At 40.7% G+C, this 18339-nt stretch overlaps 1 protein-coding gene across 4 annotated transcripts in view; it reads left to right on the plus strand.

Annotated features, from left to right (window-relative positions):
- The window catches only part of wt1b (WT1 transcription factor b), a 31406-nt gene extending 14534 nt beyond the window's left edge, over window positions 1-16872 (plus strand). For 2 of the 4 annotated variants that reach the window (XM_061814235.1, XM_061814237.1), the window contains 9 exons: window positions 878-3896; window positions 5820-5942; window positions 7941-8061; window positions 12223-12303; window positions 13793-13898; window positions 13985-14132; window positions 15220-15309; window positions 16007-16099; window positions 16247-16872. In XM_061814235.1, coding sequence (XP_061670219.1) covers window positions 3497-3896; window positions 5820-5942; window positions 7941-8061; window positions 12223-12303; window positions 13793-13898; window positions 13985-14132; window positions 15220-15309; window positions 16007-16099; window positions 16247-16368 — 1284 coding nt within the window. In that variant the 5' untranslated portion in view covers window positions 878-3496 and the 3' untranslated portion in view covers window positions 16369-16872. The remainder of the gene's footprint in view (window positions 1-877; window positions 3897-5819; window positions 5943-7940; window positions 8062-12222; window positions 12304-13792; window positions 13899-13984; window positions 14133-15219; window positions 15310-16006; window positions 16100-16246) is intronic. The other 2 variants (XM_061814238.1, XM_061814239.1) reach the window with 2 other exon arrangements.
- The last annotated feature ends 1467 nt before the right edge of the window (window positions 16873-18339 follow it).

Raw genomic sequence — 18339 nt, forward strand, 5'->3', positions numbered from 1 at the left:
CCAGGTGGGCAACTTATCATAATCTATTTTGTTGCAGTGTAAATAGTGAATGTGATCTCTTGAGTGGAATGACTTTATGCCATTCCATATAAATCTTAATTTGTTCAAAGGTGATGACATCATGTCTACCAATGAAGCCCATATATGCCGTTATATACATTAAATATACTGTACAGTAAAAAGTCTACACACTCTGGTCGAGATGCCATATTTTAGTGACAAAAAATGAGATCTGGATCATTTCAATTTTTTTTCAAAAATTAATGTGACCTGTGACCTGAACAACTCAACTTTTGTGAAGGTAAGCAAAAATAAACAACTCTGATGCTGTTGCATAAGTGTGCACATCCCCTTGTAATGGCCGTGTGACTGGGTTCAGTATTAACCAATGAGTTGACAAAATTCATCCATCCATTTTCTTTACTGCTTATCCTCACAAGGGTCGCGGGGAGTGTTGGAGCCTATCCCAGCTGTCAACGGGCAGGAGGCGGGGTACAACCTGGACTGGTTGCCAGCCTATTGCAGGGCACATAGAGACAAACAGCTGCACTCACAATCACACCTCGGAGCAATTTAGGGTGTCCAATTAATGTTGCATGTTTTTGGGATGTGGGAGGAAACCGGAGTGTTCAGCGAAAACCCACACAGGCATGGGGAGAACATGCAAACTCCACACATGTCCTCAGAACTGCGGGGCCAACGCTTTACCAGCTGAACCACCGTGCCGCCGAGTTGGCAAAATTACTAATTTAAATGGGAGTTTGCACAACTCCCACCATTTGCAATGCCTTGAATTTGTTCAAAATAGTTTAGATGTTGACAGTTTTATCTTTATTTGATTTATTTTTTTAATTATTATTATTTGTTTGCTTTCTAGCGGAAGCCTGAAGGTTTTTGCTGCTGCTCCTTGGAATTGTTCCAAATTCTCTTCACGTTAACAGAGGCCCGAGTTCCAGTTAACAGGGGAAAAAAAGCTTCAAATCATAATGTCGCCACCACACCGTGCTTCCCTGTAAGTATGGTGTTTTAATTTGTGTTTCTGCCAAACGTACCTTGTGGAATTATGGCCGTGATGTTTGATCTTAGTTTCCTCCGACCCAACATAATTTTCCACGAACATTTGGGAGATTTGAAGTATCCTAACTGTAGTTGGGCTTCAATGTTTTTTCTTTGTAAGATGAAGGTTGAGGCTTGTCACCCTTCCCCATATCGCAGTCAATGAAGAAAATAATAGTTTGCTGTCATGTCGATGCACTAAGTAATCAGTAATCGCCAGAAATTTCTGCAGCACCTTCAGCTTTGCTGTCGACCTCTTTAGCAGGACTTCCAATTCTTGCTAATGTCACGGTTGTGCCATATTTTCTCCACTTGATGATGACTGTGATTCTTAAATTCTCTCGACTGAGCAATTTCATATTTTAGCTTTGGTTCAATGAAAGTGATTATGTATCCTGAAAATTTAACCTGAAACTGTTCCTATAATCTATGTTTGAATGTTGGGAAGAACAATAGGCAAAACCTCCGGTCTTCCTAGCTTGGTTTACTTTAGAAGCATCACACCAAGTATCAATGATCATATACATTCACACACATACATAACCTGCAAACAAGGCACAGAATTTCGCCATCTGTATTTAACAATGTCTTATACCAAATTTGTGGTTTATGTGGAACAAATATATACGTTTTAACAGCAGCTGCTGCGATCCCCAGTAGGCTACTGGACCATAGTGTATCAGATTCAAGGACTGAATATTACGTTCAGTCAAGGACGAATGTATGTTTAAAACCACAAATTTCTTTAAACTAACTGCAACGTTGCCAAGAAGAAAGTTTACCAATGTCAGTCAGCGTTACTCTTTCCGTCCGAGTCTGCAATGCATGCGCATGTCACAGTCGATGAAAAAAAAAAATAATAATAATTTGCTCAAAATGGAGTACACATTCGTTTCATGCTGTGCTCTAAATTTGAATGATGGTAACGAAAATTGATTTCCTGTACATCACTTGCAACAAGCAAACACATTTTTCAATCATTTTTTTTTTCCAAGACAGCATTGACACTTTTTCTGTGTTTAAGATGTCTTCAAAAAATATCAGAAAACCCCACTAGAACATCTGCACTTTATTTGGTGTTTAGACAATTTAAATGTAAAGTTGTTAACATCAGCTTTAATGTTATTTGTTAATTCTGAAAACCGGTGACATTCCCAGTTATAAGAGGGTGCACATACTTGCGCAACCACATTATCGGTTTCTTTTTACTTACCCTCTTTTTATTCAATTAAGTTGTACGGGCTATAAATCACGCTAATTTATTATTGTGATCGAATCTGTAATGGAATAAGAAGGAAGTTGACAGTTAAAAAGTGGTGGAAGTTATTAAGTGTACAGTTTCATTCCCTCTGTTTTCATATATGTAAATTGTGTGGTTATATATAATTTCAATTTTAAAAAGTGATATCTGTGTTGCATTGCTGTTGAGCTGCATGTTGAGTTAACTCAGCTTTATTTATAGAGCGGGTCAAAACATTATTAATTATCCTCGTGTGTAAGCATTTTTGATGGTGCTCCAGAGCAGTGCAGTTTGTATGGGGGTTTTTTCCCCCCTTCACATTTATGGTTTGCATTACTTCCAAAAGTCAGTTTTTTAAACCTTTTTTTCATATTTTCAGCTCCCGAAACATTGTTCGGCTTACTGTTACTGACATGCCTTGCATCTTCTTACTTCATCCTATTATGAAACTATTATGAAAGTATGCTACGTTTCAGACTAAAGGGATGAGTCAGCAGCTTCACAGGCTTTAGGTCATGGTATGTAAGAGTTTCGTAATTACTTTAAATATTTTGGATTGTTTGGATTATTCTTTGAACTGTATTTTTGTTTGGAAAATACTGAAATGGTACCATAAACAAGTTCCAGAAAAAGTAATCATGGAAACAATAATTTATTTTGCTCAAGTTTTGGAAGGATCGTTGATTTTGTACTTAGCTGTTTAAAATGTTTTGTTATTATTTTGGGAGAACCCGCTTATGTTTAATGAGCAAAAATGCACAAAGTGAGCCGCACTTGAACTTGGCCAAACTGAATACAAACGTATGGTTAGTCAGAGCCTGCTGAGAAGTCAGCGCGGGTCAGGGCAAGGCTTTCGAGTCACCAAAAACTTTCCCGGCTCCGCCCCCTGGCCCGCGACTATAGCCAGTATTTGAGTCTTCAGGGGGCTAAAGACAAGCCAGACATTGTCGAGGCGCAGGAACAAGACTGTGAGGCTGTGATACCCTTGCAAACACTCCCACTTGAACTGCACATACGGTGGGAGGCAGACACACCTTCATTTTGGCCATCATCACATTCTTGATATGTTTCCTGACTTCGGGGTCAAATGATGGCTCGGTAGTTTGTGAGCTGTGACGTCTGTTTCGTTTGACTTTGTCATCTTCTTCACTGGAATTCCATCCTTATTTTTTTGGACATCTCAACTCTCACAACACCGCAATGCTGACCGAAGCGTGCGGCGCCATGTCGATGGGCTCGGACGTCCGAGACCTGACTCTCCTGTCTCCAGGCCCCCAGGTGGCCCCTCTAGGTGGGGCAGGAGGCGGCTGCGGGCAGTGGACGCAACTGTTGGACCTCCATCCCGGCTCTCCCTACAACCCCCTGCCCTCGCACCCCTCCCTCATCAAGCAGGAGCCAAGCTGGGGGACCGCTGACCCTATTGAGGATCCCCATTGTGGACTCGGGGCCTTCACTTTGCATTTCTCGGGCCAGTTTACAGGCTCGGGCCCGTGTCGGGTGGGGGCCTTTGGAGATCCAGCAGCGGGCCAACCCAGGGTTTTTCCCAGTGGAACCTACCTCCCCGGGTGTGTGGACAGTCCTCCTGCATCCAGGAACCAAGGTAAGCCTCGTCATCTCACTTTTATGCGGATATTTAACAATTCGAGGGATAAGTATCTTCATGGAAACATCCCCTATTTGTTGAGTTTGTCAGCGGTGTTGTGTCTAGGCAGGATGTTATGTGCTTTACTGGGGCAACATGCCCTGTGTGAGGAGCCAACTTGACACTTTTCTGGAAGCACTCTGACAGACACACACACACATCCAGTCATAGTCCTGCTGCACCTCAACCCGTTTTGTTACATAAAATAAACATGAGCCCTTTTTTTTTTTTTAAATTGTTCCTCCAGAGTGCTGTACCCTTAAAATTTAATAACATATATTGTGTATCTACAGACAAAGCCCAAGACTGTCGACACACCGATGGAAATGGACTTAAATTTGAGAAACCCTGATCTAGAGTTACACATTTTATTAAATGCAAATTTAAACCAGGTTGTCATTTTGTGCCAGAAAATTGTCTTTGGTCTGAGGTGCAGAGAACTGGATCCATACACACTACAAATACATAAAACCACAGAATTCTAAGAAAAGGTAAACGCACTGATGATTTCTTCACACTATTACTATTACGATATTAATATCGTTTTGTTGTGTTGTACTTTGTAGTGGTGTAAAACTAGACCGCATCATAGTGTGACCTTATTCCAACATGGAGTACCTTAACCTTTATTTCTAAGCCACTGCAAACAATAATAAACTTGTCACGTTAATATTTGGCAAAACTGAGTAATGTTGGAACCCACTGTGATGCACTACATTTATAATAGATTAAAAAAATTGGCATGAAATTTCAAATGTAATGAATATAAAGTAGCTGATTATGCATGCGTATGTTGAAAAGTAATCATTTACTGTTTTTGTTATCCACCTCATTTATCAGTGCACAGCGTTGTTGCTATTGTAAAATATATCTCCTGACGACAATTGTCCAAATCAATCGTATTGGGTTTGTCGTCCAAAAATTCCACTTGTGTTTTAATAATGACTGAACAACTTAGACCAAAATTGAGATGGACGCCATAGGCCACAAAGCAGTAAAACACAGGAGACCAGTAATATGATCGTTAAAAAGATTATGCATAAGTGCATACATATGGAATTTAAGTCTGTTATACTACAGTATATCATTATGAAATAATGTGATTTTTAATCAAATAATTCATTTAACTTTTTCTAATGCTACAAGATCACTACTTTTGTAATACTACAATAAATGTCATGATAATCCAATTGTTAGATTCCGAATATTTCTAAATTGGGGTTAACAATTGTAAGATTTGCACGTTTGCCTTCTTTATATCATTTACAACTAACGACAGTGTTTTTGGAAAAAAGAAATCGTCGTTGAATCAGCAATCTGGATTTGTAATCTGAATTTGAGACTTTGGTTTGCAACATAAATATGAATCTCCATCCTGCAAACAAAAGCTCCGTCGAGTCTGCTGGGGCTCGTTACTCAGAGGTCAGAGGTTGAACTGTGGACGTGTGCGCTGACGTGACTTCCACAGACACTGTGCAATGCGCTCTTGTTCGCTCGCGAGTAAAGTACTTTTTGATGAAGTGATAAACTACTCTGCAAGATGCGGGGATTTAAGTTAGAGATTGTGAGGTTTGGGTTTTTTTTTCCTCTTCTCAGGAGAAACCTCTCAACGGCCCTCCAAGACTGAGTTTTGAAAATGCCTAACTTCTGCTTGAACTCGCATATTTAGGGAAAAACTACATTCCCATTTTAATAACTAAAGTTAGTGTTGCACCAATGCGATTCGTTATCCTTGAACCTTGATTTTCCGTTTTTCTCAATTTAAACATGACCACTGTGAAAGGAAGGAAGAAAAAATGTGAAAAGTTAATTTCCGAGAACCAGCAACTTTTTTTGCATGTAGTGATTCACGTTGCACTCTGTCTCTGTCGTTTTCTTTAGGTTACGGTGCAATGGGCATAGACGGGAATCCCAGTTACGCTCACACGGCGTCCCACCACACCCCTCAACTCTCCAGCCTGTCCTTCAAGCACGAGGACACACTTTCGCCGCCCAACAACATCGGTAACTGTCTACTTCATGGCGCGTTCTCGCTAAACTCGCTCAATTACTGGCGCACGGCTGCGTTCACAGCAAGGTCGTAGACGTAGCCTGTCACTCTTTCTTTTCTTTTTCCTGTCCCTTTCCCTCTCTCTTTATATCTCATACTCACTTATAGACCAAATGTAAGTCACTTTTTCACACAGAGATCCAACAAAATAGCCATAGCATTTAACCGCCTTTGCGTTTTACACTCCAGCCAGCGTATTCGCACAGCGACACTGCATCCTACTGTTGATGCATAAAATAGTTTGAAGATGATTGCATTCTTAAAAAAACAAGTGTGGGAAAGAGTTGAGGTTTAAACTACACACCACTGTCCCTTACACACAGGCAGCAGACTACCTCAGTTATGGCTTTGATATTTAAAACCCAGAAGACAGAATATTTGCAGAACTTCTCCCCCCACCTAACCATTTTCCCGCCTATTTATCGTGCCCCTTTTTTGTACTAAAAGCATGGCGATGGAAAAAAAAAATGGGAAATGGTCTCTTTTAGACAGTGTGGTAACACCATGATTCCTCACAATCAAACTAACAAAAATCATTAGTTATTTTAAATACAGAAAATAGCACCCCATAATGTTTATAAAAACCTTTTTTACGTAATTTAACATAACTAAATTGAATAACCCCCATTGCCTTTCAAAAACGAAAAAATATCTCTTATGATTCGGTGTGACTGTGCATCCATTGATGTTTGCACCTTGGCCACCTGATACAGGCATAAGATACATATTTGATCACAACCAAACTAAGCTATAGAGTTATTACCAGAATCATTTTATGCACAGGATAAGAAATATATATCTGGGAGTATATATTATTATATTTGTTGGTCTACATGTTTCACTTCACCGTTTCTGTTCAAATAGCCTAAAGGGTTATGATACGATGACAATAATATTCATTAGCTTGTCTATGGCTTTTTGCACTATTTGTTAGCATTAAGCTAAGTAGACTTTCTTTTGGCAAGCTATAAGGTTGTTTGAATACAGAATGTGTAATTCTCTTATTTATGTTTATGTTGACAGTGAACTTCAACTGGGAGTGCCATTAAACTTGTTTTTTGAAGAATTAACTATGTGCCAAACTCCTGGTCTTTGTGAAGTGGGTGGAGTTCACTGGCACCATATTTCATCAAATTTGCTCAAAGTCAAAGCAAAAAGTTGTCCGATCAACAACGCATAAATTCAGTCACTTAAATTCCAAGGCACCACTGAATTTAATAATATAATGACTTTAATGTACAAATTATAATTAGAGGACAGCAGAGTGGCGCAACTGGTTAGACCGTTGGCCGCACAGTTCTGAGGACTGGGGTTCAAATCCCGGCCCCGCCTGTGTGGAGTTTGCATGTTCTCCCCGTGCCTGCGTGGGTTTTCTCCGGGCACTCCGGTTTCCGCCCACATCCTAAAAACGTGCATTAATTGGAGACTCAAAATTTCTCCTAGGTGTGATTGTGAGTGCATCTGTTGTTATTTGGAGAACAAATAAGAATACTAAAAATATAATTGTACAGCGTGAAGAGAGCTGCTTAGAATGAATGGACGACACCCAATTAAAGAAGTGATTGATTTGTGTAGCATTAGTTAAGAATAATTTTAGGACACAGTTCTATTTCTCTTAATGCAGTTGGACTAATAATTGCAAAACTGGGATTTTTAATCCTGAACACAAAGCAATCGCCATAAAGTTATGTTTGTATGACTTTGGTGTAGATTAGACAATGGCAGTGCACTTTGGCCTCCAAGAACTTCACAAAGACAAAAAAAAGCAAGACTCTGGATCCTTATGCTCCATGTGCTGCGTCATCTTTTTTCACTTCCTTTATCCATATAGTATACATTATTAACCGGAGAAGCAGTGTTTTTCTCGTTAAAGTATATTTTTAAAATACTAATTTTAGTAATATTCCCCCATAACAATGCATTGCATAAACATACTTTTTTGTTATTTGCAGTAGAGCAGCAATACCATCCTCCTCCTCCTCATCATGCTCCTGCCCCCCCTGTGTTTGGGTGCCACAACCCTGCAGAATCCTGCCCAAGCAACCAGGCACTACTTTTGAGAAACTACAACAGGTACTTTGTTTGTGTGATTCCCTCCATTTGCCCACTTCCTTGAACCTTACTGAACCCAAACATTAACAGCTGAGGAATGTTATAAATTTGGGGAACCCCCTGTGAATCCCACATTGGCCTGAAGTCAAGTACAGTGGTGCCTCGGTTCTCGACCACAATGAGTTCCAAAAGGCCGGTTGAAAAGTGAAATGTTCGAAAACCGAAGCACATTTTCCCGTTACAATGAATGGAAAACGAAATAATGCGTTCCAAGGCTAAAAAAAGTTTCTTGTAAAGCGTTTTTTTCTTTAGCTTTTCGTTATAAACAACTGCATAGTAGAAATACATGTGTAGTTTAAATACTTTATTTAATTAAATCATTTAAGAAATATATTTATTTTTTGCTTAAAATGTATGCTTCAGTAGTAGAGTAGGCTAGGCTGGGAGTGCATTGCCGTATCTGTAGCGACTTGGCCCCCCGCCTTGTAAACCTTTTTTTTTATTAACACAAATGTATACAAACTTTTAAAAAACAATAATGAGGGGGAAAAAAACAGACGAAATGTTTTTTATTTGCACAGAAAGTACGTAACGTGCAAAAAATTTAACTTGCAACTAAAGTGTTAATGGAACAAAAGAAAAAAGCAATGCAAAACAACTATTTCAAATGACTTCGATGGGGGTGACTCGCCCCTTTTTAACAAAGAAAAAATCGAATGTAAACTGTTTCTGCTGTCTTTTGAGCACGTTCCTGAAGTCGCAACAACGTTTTGCAACATTCTGCTTTGTGAGGGTGATGGAGTTCTACAAAATTAATGATGTCGTTCAATTTAGCACAGATCGGTTTTATATCGACACTTGAGACATCGTTCCAGCTTTGCCGCAAATCCCTTCCTCGCCAACACTATCCCCAGCTAACTGCTGCTTGTTTACGAAAATAAGAAGCAACTTTTCGACTTCCTCCCAGATTTGTGGCCTCTGCTTGGTCAACACAGTTGCTCCTTTAGCAACATCACTTGCTTTGAGGGCATCCTTGTGTTTCAGAATGGTGCTGATCATCGTTTTCGCCATGTCATACTTCTTCGATAACTCAGAAACACGCACACCAGATTCGTGCTCGGCTATCAAATCCTTCCTGAAGTCGACAGTTTTACGCACCACTTTTCTTTGTTCAGCACCAGCAGTTCCACTTGCCTTCTTTGGAGCCATGATTGGGGGTTAATATTGCTCAATTGGAGGAAAAAATGTCACTACCGGGACACGTCCGCGTACAGAGGAGTGGGTGGTTCAACTGGTTGCATCGTGCGCAGTCGTGCACGTTACGTCATTTTCATCTTTTTTTTGGGAGGTGCGTTCGAAAGCACAAAAACAAATCATTGTGGGTCAGCTGGTCGGGGCGTTCGAATACCGATTTTTGTTCCAAAACCAAAGCAAAGAAATCGCAAAATTTTCATTCGAAAACCAATTTGTACGAAAACACTGACGTTCGAAAACTGAGGTACTACTTCTATTCGTGCTCAAATGGCCAAATTAAACATCAGGCCATCTACTGTTGATATGCATAATTCTACAGTGTGGAAAAAAAATAGACATGAGTAACAATGAGTGGGTGGTGGATAAATTAAGGAGGAGGATGCGCTTTGTAAATATCTTATTCAGTGTTCCCAGCTTGTTTTAATTTTGATGGAAAACATTTCTAGGGGTGCATTTGGGTGGAATTCTTTGAATGCCAAGTTGGGATGTTTTTCGGGGAAAAAGAAGAGCATGTGCAACCCAAATACCATAGCAGTAGATGATAAGAGGAGACGAGAGACTTTGCTGTTTTTTGTTACAGCTTATGGCGTGAGCTGGAAAAAGTCAGACAAACACGCATGCACACACACACAATGAGTGTATATGTAGTCAGATAGCAGTGAGGCTTTCCACAGTTGTCCATACTTCAGAGCTGATTATTTTCCTTCCCTCAAGGACTTCTCAAGGAATGAAAGCCAGAACACGCCCCCCCCCCAACCCCCCCTCCCCCAAACGTTCCCGCCTTTAATGATACCGAGGACAGAGTGATGTCATGCATTGGTTCGTGGCGTACAAGGCACCGAGTCACCCCCCCCACCACCACCACCACCACCACCACACCCCCAGTTGCTAAACACAGTCCCATCTCCAAGTGTGTATGTGTGTGTGTTTGTGTGCACTAGTGTGATACAGCAAGGTAAAGAATGGCTCGCAGCGCATGTTTCTTTTTTTAATGAGGAGTGCAGTGGGCGGACAGGATATGTGTTAATAATCAAACCATGGAATCCCCCTTCATTATCTCCATAAAGGGAGCAGGGGGGGACACGAAGAACCCTCTGTCTCATAAATATTGCCAGCATGTTCTTATTTAAGGAGCCACCCCCAATTTAAAAACAAATAAAAACACATTATAAAAATGAAACACTCTTACAGTGCTGTCCGATAAGTGTTATTTTTCCTCACATGGGTAATTATTCGCCCACTGTTATTGGTAAAATGTCAATAACAAAACACTCTACCTTGACTTTGATGTCAAGTGACGCTGGTGCTAAAAAACTAACTTCCGGTTTGTATTGTTTTCTATTTTATTCTCCCTGTTTTTTGTTGTTGTACGCACACTGACTTGTCACTGGGTGAAGTGAGCTATTGCAAGATAGATTGCATGATGGCAATTCAGGTTTTGGACTATTGTGCTCGAAGTATGTCCACTGACCTGTGGTCGTGTGATTAAAATTCAATATACTTTCTTAATCCCAAAAAGACACCTTTTGTAGTGAATAGTTTAATAAGGACAATAGATACTTTATAAAAACATAGTAATGTATTATTATATATTGAAATATCAAATATTGTCATTAAATAAAATCTATAGAATTAAACAGTTTCTCTATTATGATTAAACCTCCATTAGATTTGTGCACATTTTGTGGGGAAAGTCAGTATATTACAGTGATGCAGACAAATGAAAAAGAGTTTCACGACTACTTCAAGTGACTCAGGAATATACACAGATACATGCGGCACGGTGCAGCAACTGGTTAGAGCGTTGACCTTACATTTCTGAGGAATGGGGTTCAAATCCCAGCCCCGCCTGTGTGGGGTTTCCATGTTCTCCCCGTGCCTGCGTGGGTTTCTCCAGGCACTCAGGTTTCCTCCCACATCCCAAAAACATGCATTAATTGGACACTATAAATTGCCCTGACATGTGATTGTGAGTGTGGTTGTTGTTTGTCTCTATATTCCCTGCGATTGGCTAGCAACCACTTCAGGATGTAAACCCCCCCCCCCCCCGCGTCCTGCCCAATGACAGCTGGGATAGGCTCCAGCAGTCCCGTGACCCCTGTGAGGATAAGTGGCTAAGAAAAAAAAAAAAAAAAAAAATATATATATATATATATATATATATATATATGACTGTGAGTATTGCATTGTTGCATGTAATTCTCTTAAAACGCCTTCTCGTTGCAAAGTGAGTCAAGTTCGCTGCCACCATTCAGTGCTTGTATCTCAAATTTTTGCTTGTAAAGCAAAGCAGATAATTGGCCAAATGACGGCTCATTACTTGAGAAACTCGGGTATGTCAGTTCATGTATTTTCAAAGCATGACTGTACAGTTATATACAGTAAAATACAGAGGAAGTAATGCAATAGTGTAGGTAATAATACATCATGACATCAACACCAACCACAGTCATTCACCATCCAGCAGAACTAGATGCGGGATGATTCTCGGTTTATTTATTTATCATGCATTTAGCAGTTTTATGGCAGAAGGGATAAGAGAAATTTGTTTTCCGCGCCTGCACATAATGCCCCCCACCTGACGGCATGATTGCAAATACATTGCCAAGAATGTGATGGAGCTGGGATCCCCCCCCCCTTTCCCCCATCATGGCGTGTCGTGGATAGCATGTCTGCCTCACAGACATGAGTTTCCAATCTCTGCTCCCCCCGGCTTACGTGGGTTTTCGCAGGCTTTCTGCCACATTAAAAAAAAAAACATGCACGTTGGGCTAACTAAAATCTATAAATTGCGCATTGGTGCAAATGGTCGTGACGGTGATTTTGTTTGAATTGAAAAGTTTGACCTTGCAGGCCTATTTTCATAATTGTCCAATATGTCACCGCAAAAATTCAAGTGTTAATCACTGATCTGTTGCTTCCTATCAGTGATAACCTTTACCAAATGGCGTCTCAGCTGGAATGCGTCACGTGGAACCAGATGAACACGCTGGCATCTTCCATGAAGAGGTAAATATTTATTGCTGTTTTCTTAAAAGTCTTAATGAGGGGGGTGGGGGTGGGGGGAGCCAGATGGCTGCTGGCAGGCTGCTGAGGAAAATCAGAAAGCGGAGATAAGGATGATATTGTTTGAATGTTTCATTGTGTAGACTGGGAAAAATAAAGAATGATACACACTTCTTCAAGGACTTATTTATCACTCATGTATTGGTCAGCATGTTTATGTGAGCTTTTTTTGGTACAGCTGCACAGTCTCATAACATCCAATACAATACCTCTATTCAAAATGTTTCCTTTACAAAGCTGATAATGTTGAGTTTAGGTAATCTTTTAAAACTGTCTATTATGGTGGTTGCAGTTACCTTATTGAGATATTCAGTATTTGCGTGATCCCAATAATGAGGAATATGTCCTAGTAAACTTTTTTTTTTTCCACTGGAGTGGAACCAAAACTGATTACCAATTTGTTATAATTAAACATTGCCCTGTAGAAAATCATGAAAGGGAGTTCTGCCATAAAATCTGTATTTTAAGATCTCCAACTGTGATACATTGCTCACCATACATACACTCTCTATTCCAGCTTTTTTTTGTAATCCTCTTCATTTGAGTATCCACCGCTTTTGCTTGTTTTTCCTTTAAATTTTCTGGCCCACATGACTGGCACACCCTGCAATTCAAAAAATAAAACTCACCACATTATTTGAACAAGTTAAGGGAAAATATACACAATTGCGGCATCAGATTTGAGCCTTTTATTCACCATCTACTATGATGTAACTGTATTACACTGTACAGTTTTAGGTTTTTTTCCCATGCTGCAGTAAATTTAACTTGTGGTTCTATGATTATAATCATACTTATTCCACCTATAAAGCAGGGGTGTCAAACTCATTTTTGTCGTGGGCCACATTTTACTGACGGTTCCCCTCTGAGGTCCGTTATGACTGTGAAATGATAAAAATCATAAAAAATGAAATTTATGAACTTGTTTTGGAATCAGAAATTGAGAGTAATGGGTTTTTCAACTATTGTTGTTTGGTAACACAAAAATGTTTGTAATATTTCAACCTTATCATTTATGATATGACATATTTACATTTTGGTACAGATTTGAAAAAAAAATCATGAAAATTGATACATATGATTTGCCTTCGAGGGCTGCATAAAGTCATGCGGTGGGCCGGATCTGCCGCCCGGGCCTTGAGTCTGACACCCATGCTACAAAGTGTTATATTTTTATATTGGGATCACAAAAATCCCAAACTGAAATGTTTTAGGAGTTGTGTACACCACATACTGTGCAAGTTTTACTTGAATTATTATTATTATTATTTTTTACCCTGATGATTTCTATTGAACTTCAAACTGCACGAATTTGGTTCTTTGGACTGAAGGTTCAGGATCTGCACAAAGTCTAACAAATATATCATCTTTGCTTTGTCTAATTTCATATTTTTATTTACTGTTAATATTATTATTATTTTTTTTTTTGTAGCAGCCACACGACCAGCTACGACAGTGATCCCGTAGCACCGCCCCCGCCCATGCTGGTGAGCGCCCAGTACCACATCCACACACACGGTGTCTTTAGGGGGCTTCAGGTCAGTCAAATAAATGCACATACATAATGAACAAAGGAGGCCCAAACGGGTATTGAATCAACAAAGTGTGCTCTTCTTCCAAAAAGGATGTAAGACGAGTTCCTAGTCTTGGTCCTCCAGTGATGAAGTCGTCTGAGCCCGGTGAGAAGCGTCCATTTGTGTGCTCCCACCCTGGCTGCAGCAAGAGGTACTTCAAACTTTCGCACCTGCAGACGCATGGACGGAAGCACACAGGTGAGTTTTTCCTCGAAATCTATTGTGCACACATGCTATTATTGAATGAAAATGCCTGTATGAAAGGGAGAAATATAACAAATTAGTCACTTTTGAGGTGGGCAAACGTTTGCGTTTGAGACTTTTTTTTTTTTTTTAAGTGGCAATATGAGCTAAAAACAAAAACATATTAATGTATATTTTAGGCCCGCCACACACCACACTATGCGGCCAAAGCCGATTTGGACAGGACCTCTTTTTTAAAAAATACACTTGGCAACTCACAGCTGCACATTGAGTGACGTAATCTGGTGAACATGTATAGGATTTTCAGGTTGCACATACAATATATTGTACTTTGTCAGTTTTATTAAACCATAAAAGGAAGAAGTGGAGACCTACAGAGAGCAGTTGGGCTGGAATAAGAGAACAGTGAGGATACATTGAAGGGCTCACTCAGGTCTTTGTAAAACTCAATGTGCAGTTTGTGTACTCTAGTTTGTTAATTTTTATGGATTGGCGGCGGCCAGTTGGGTCTTGCTATCTTAAAATCCATAGATGTTTTTTTTTAGCATGTGTTGAAACTCATGTGCAATTTGATTGACTGTAATCTACGAATTGCTACATCGTGCAACTGTGAATTGTTGCTAAGCTGATAAGTCACCCATCAAAACTGTAGCAGAACACCTCCCATTGCCAGCGTGCCAACCTCCTTGACCGGTTTTCCTCTCATCTTTTAATCAATTTTTGGAGGAGCGTCCAGTTTTTGGTAATTTCATTGCTGTGCCGTTGCATCTTTTGTCTTCATTGTGTTCCATGGTATATGTCATACTTTGGAAATTCATTTGCACCTTCCTCCTAACTGATAGCTTCGAACAATGAGGTCTAACTACAAAAATCACAGGGAAAGCCTACAAGACCATCTGAATGTTATTCGGGGTTAATCAGAGGCACTGCGAATGACAGCAGTTTTGTGGTGGCACATGTTTAACATTAATTTTAATATGATTGATTCTGAACGAGAATGCCTGGATATTTTTTTCTTCAGCACTCATGTTTACTTAGGTTAAGGAATATAAAAGCAACAATTGAGTGGTTTATGTTCCAGGGGAGAAGCCATACCAGTGTGATTTCACAGACTGCGGCCGTGGGTTCTCGCGCTCAGACCAGCTGAAGAGACACCAGCGCAGACACACAGGTACTGTCACACTTTTTTTTTTTTTTTTTTTTAAATCCACGGTGCAGTACTCTCACTCAGTTTCATGCCTCACCATCAGGATTGTACATTATTAGTCACATAACATGCGGTGGAACATAACCACATCAAGTGGGATACCAGACATTACCTCTTCGGTCGAACCCTCCCTGGTCTATAAAGCATCAGACACTTTTTTTTGGACATGTTTATATGCTTTGTGGTATTCAGGTTATTGTATACTACGTTTGTCCAGGGAGTCCACTTAAAATCTTTTTAATGTAGCGCGTAGGTCATTGGTTTCTTTGGAACTACAATGAAGGTGTAATTCAGATTCACTGGACTTTCCCATGTCTCTTTTTTTAAAATGGATTTCTTGTTCTTTTGCGTCAATAACTAACTTAAAATCATGCATTTATTTTCTTTGCTAGACTGTCGAAGACACTTTGCAATTTGCACACGTTATTCATTCACTCCGCCAGTCACACATGGCGGCAGTCTGACAGAATCGTTGGCTGCCATTCTGCGCCTGCAGCTGCTCCACCCATCACCACACATCCAGTCACGTCCATTCATGAGCATTGTTGGTTCAGTGTCTCTCGTTGTGTGAACTGTTTATTTTCCATTGCATGAATGTGACTTCTTCAGAGTCATCTGGTAATAATTTGAAAGTAACAATTTTCCAAACCTGTTTATGCAGGAGTGAAGCCCTTTGAGTGCGAGACGTGTCAGCGAAAGTTTTCACGGTCAGACCACCTTAAGACTCACACTCGGACTCATACAGGTAAAACAAGTGCGTATACCTTTTTTGTCTTCCTCTAACGCATTCCTCTCCTGGTCGGTCCTTACGAGCCTGGAGACGGTCTGCTCGATCATGACACAGAGCGTTTGAACGCCCGCTTTCATTCAACGGCCCTTTTATTCACCGCTTCCTGTTCAGGCGAGAAGCCGTTCGCGTGCCGTTGGTCCAACTGTCAGAAGAAGTTTGCCCGCTCCGACGAGCTGGTCCGCCACCACAGCATGCACCAGAGGAACCTGACCAAGCTGCAGCCTGCCATCTGAGCCAGGAGGGTGGCGATGCAGCGCGCCAGCCAATAGAGCGAGAGAGCCAGGTCAGAGGTCGCGGCGCCGTGCCAAATGTGCATAAGTGGAGGTCACAGCTGATGCCAGGCCACCTTGACCGCGTGGCATCCGCAAAGTCCGCAAGGTGCACCTCAGCCAGCATTCTTATTGGGTCAATACCACTGAGAGGTTATTACCACCTTATTACTGAGCCCAAAATTGAAAGGGGGGGAAAAAGGACCACACAAGAAAACAGTTGATGCTTTATTTTATTTTTTGACATAATAGCACACTTGCACTGTCGTTTGGTTTTCTTGTACAAAATATGCCGGATGGTGTAAACTGGATTTAGGAAACGGATAAAGGTGATTTGTTGCTATGGAGAATGTAAATACACACAATGCACACCGAATAACTTTGTACATATGTGATGTATGTGCTTACTTTTACAGACATTCCTTTTGTCTTATGTATGTTTTGTACGTCTATAAATGCCGACCTACATCACTCTCCAGTTTTTGTCAGGGTAAGAGGCCGCTTATGATCGAGGTGTTTGGGGAGTGACACGTAGTAAAACAGCACCCCGCCGACACTCTGACAGGGTGCAGGTCTCACCCTCCTAAATCTCGACTGCACATCTTCATAACTGGAAACATCTGGAGCTCAATAAATCTCATTAAAAAAAAAAAAAAAAGACGCATACCAAACTGACGCTACCTCACTGAGTAAACCCCCTTCCCGCGGAGCCCCAATGTACACTATTAAAGTCCTTATAGGTGTTAAATTATTTTGATGTGTGGCAATTACATCCACTGGAAGCAAAAATTTGTGTTTACTGCCATGTAATATTAGTTTAGGGACTGCATGAGCCAAAATTAGATGTCTTGAAATTCACATTTTCACTTACAATGCAAATATTTAGTGTATTTATATTTAGTAATATCCATCCATTTTCTTTGCCTCTTATCCTCATGGTCACAGGGAACCAAGCTGTCAACGGGCAGCAGGCGCGGTTCACCCTGAACTGGTCGCAAGCCAATTTGCAGGGCACAGAGAGACAAACAGCCACACTGACAATCACACCTTGGGGCAGTTTAGTGTCCAATTAATGGTGCATGTTTTTGGGATGTGCCCGGAGAAAACCCACGCACGCACGGGGAGAACATGCAAACTCCGCACAGCCGGGGCCGGGATCGAACCCGGGTCCTCAGAACTGTGAGGCCGACGCTTTAACAGCTGACCCACCGTCCTGCTTATTTAGTAATATTTATTTTTCAAGTTGCTTTTTGTTGTGAGTTCTGAGCAAAACGGATAAGCAGTTTTAAGTTAAACAAGGTTTTAAACGATTATTGTCAGAATAGTTGTCGAGTCATGTGACATTTGATTAGTTCTTGATTGATTGTAGCAACTTTTGTGTTAATGATTTCCATATATTCAAAAAGATTTCAGACAGATTCAAGGTTTAGTAGTCAGCACTTGTGGCTGACGGTTTGAGGTTTGAATCTCGGCTCAAGCCTTCAAGTGTGGAGTTTGCATGTTTGCCTCATATTTGAATGGGATTTCTACAAGTACTCTGGATCCCTCCCATGACGCTCACGAGGGCAAATAATGTAGAAAATGGATGGATTTAATGGTTCCCTTTACTATTTTGAACATTTAACACCTGGAACCACATGATGGCAGTGTCAGCCTTCACACTTTTAGTGCGCCACATTCCACCGTGAGCATGTATGTGCGTTCTTCCACTCGACCTTAGCGCTACAAAGTGGGGAGAATAAATATGCTAATGTGGACAGAAGTGAGAAACAGGAAAGAGGCTCTCAGGGTTTGCATCATCATCACCATCAAATATGCATCATGCGGACGGACTTGTGGAACCGCTCATGCCAGGCGGCGGCCCTATAGGTGACTCAGCTGCAGCAGGTGTGTTAATAAAATATGAGCCAATGTGGGCACCGAGCGGGCCACGGG

The sequence above is a fragment of the Syngnathoides biaculeatus genome, chromosome 3 (genome assembly GCF_019802595.1).
Source record: "Syngnathoides biaculeatus isolate LvHL_M chromosome 3, ASM1980259v1, whole genome shotgun sequence".
Lineage (NCBI taxonomy): Eukaryota > Metazoa > Chordata > Actinopteri > Syngnathiformes > Syngnathidae > Syngnathoides > Syngnathoides biaculeatus.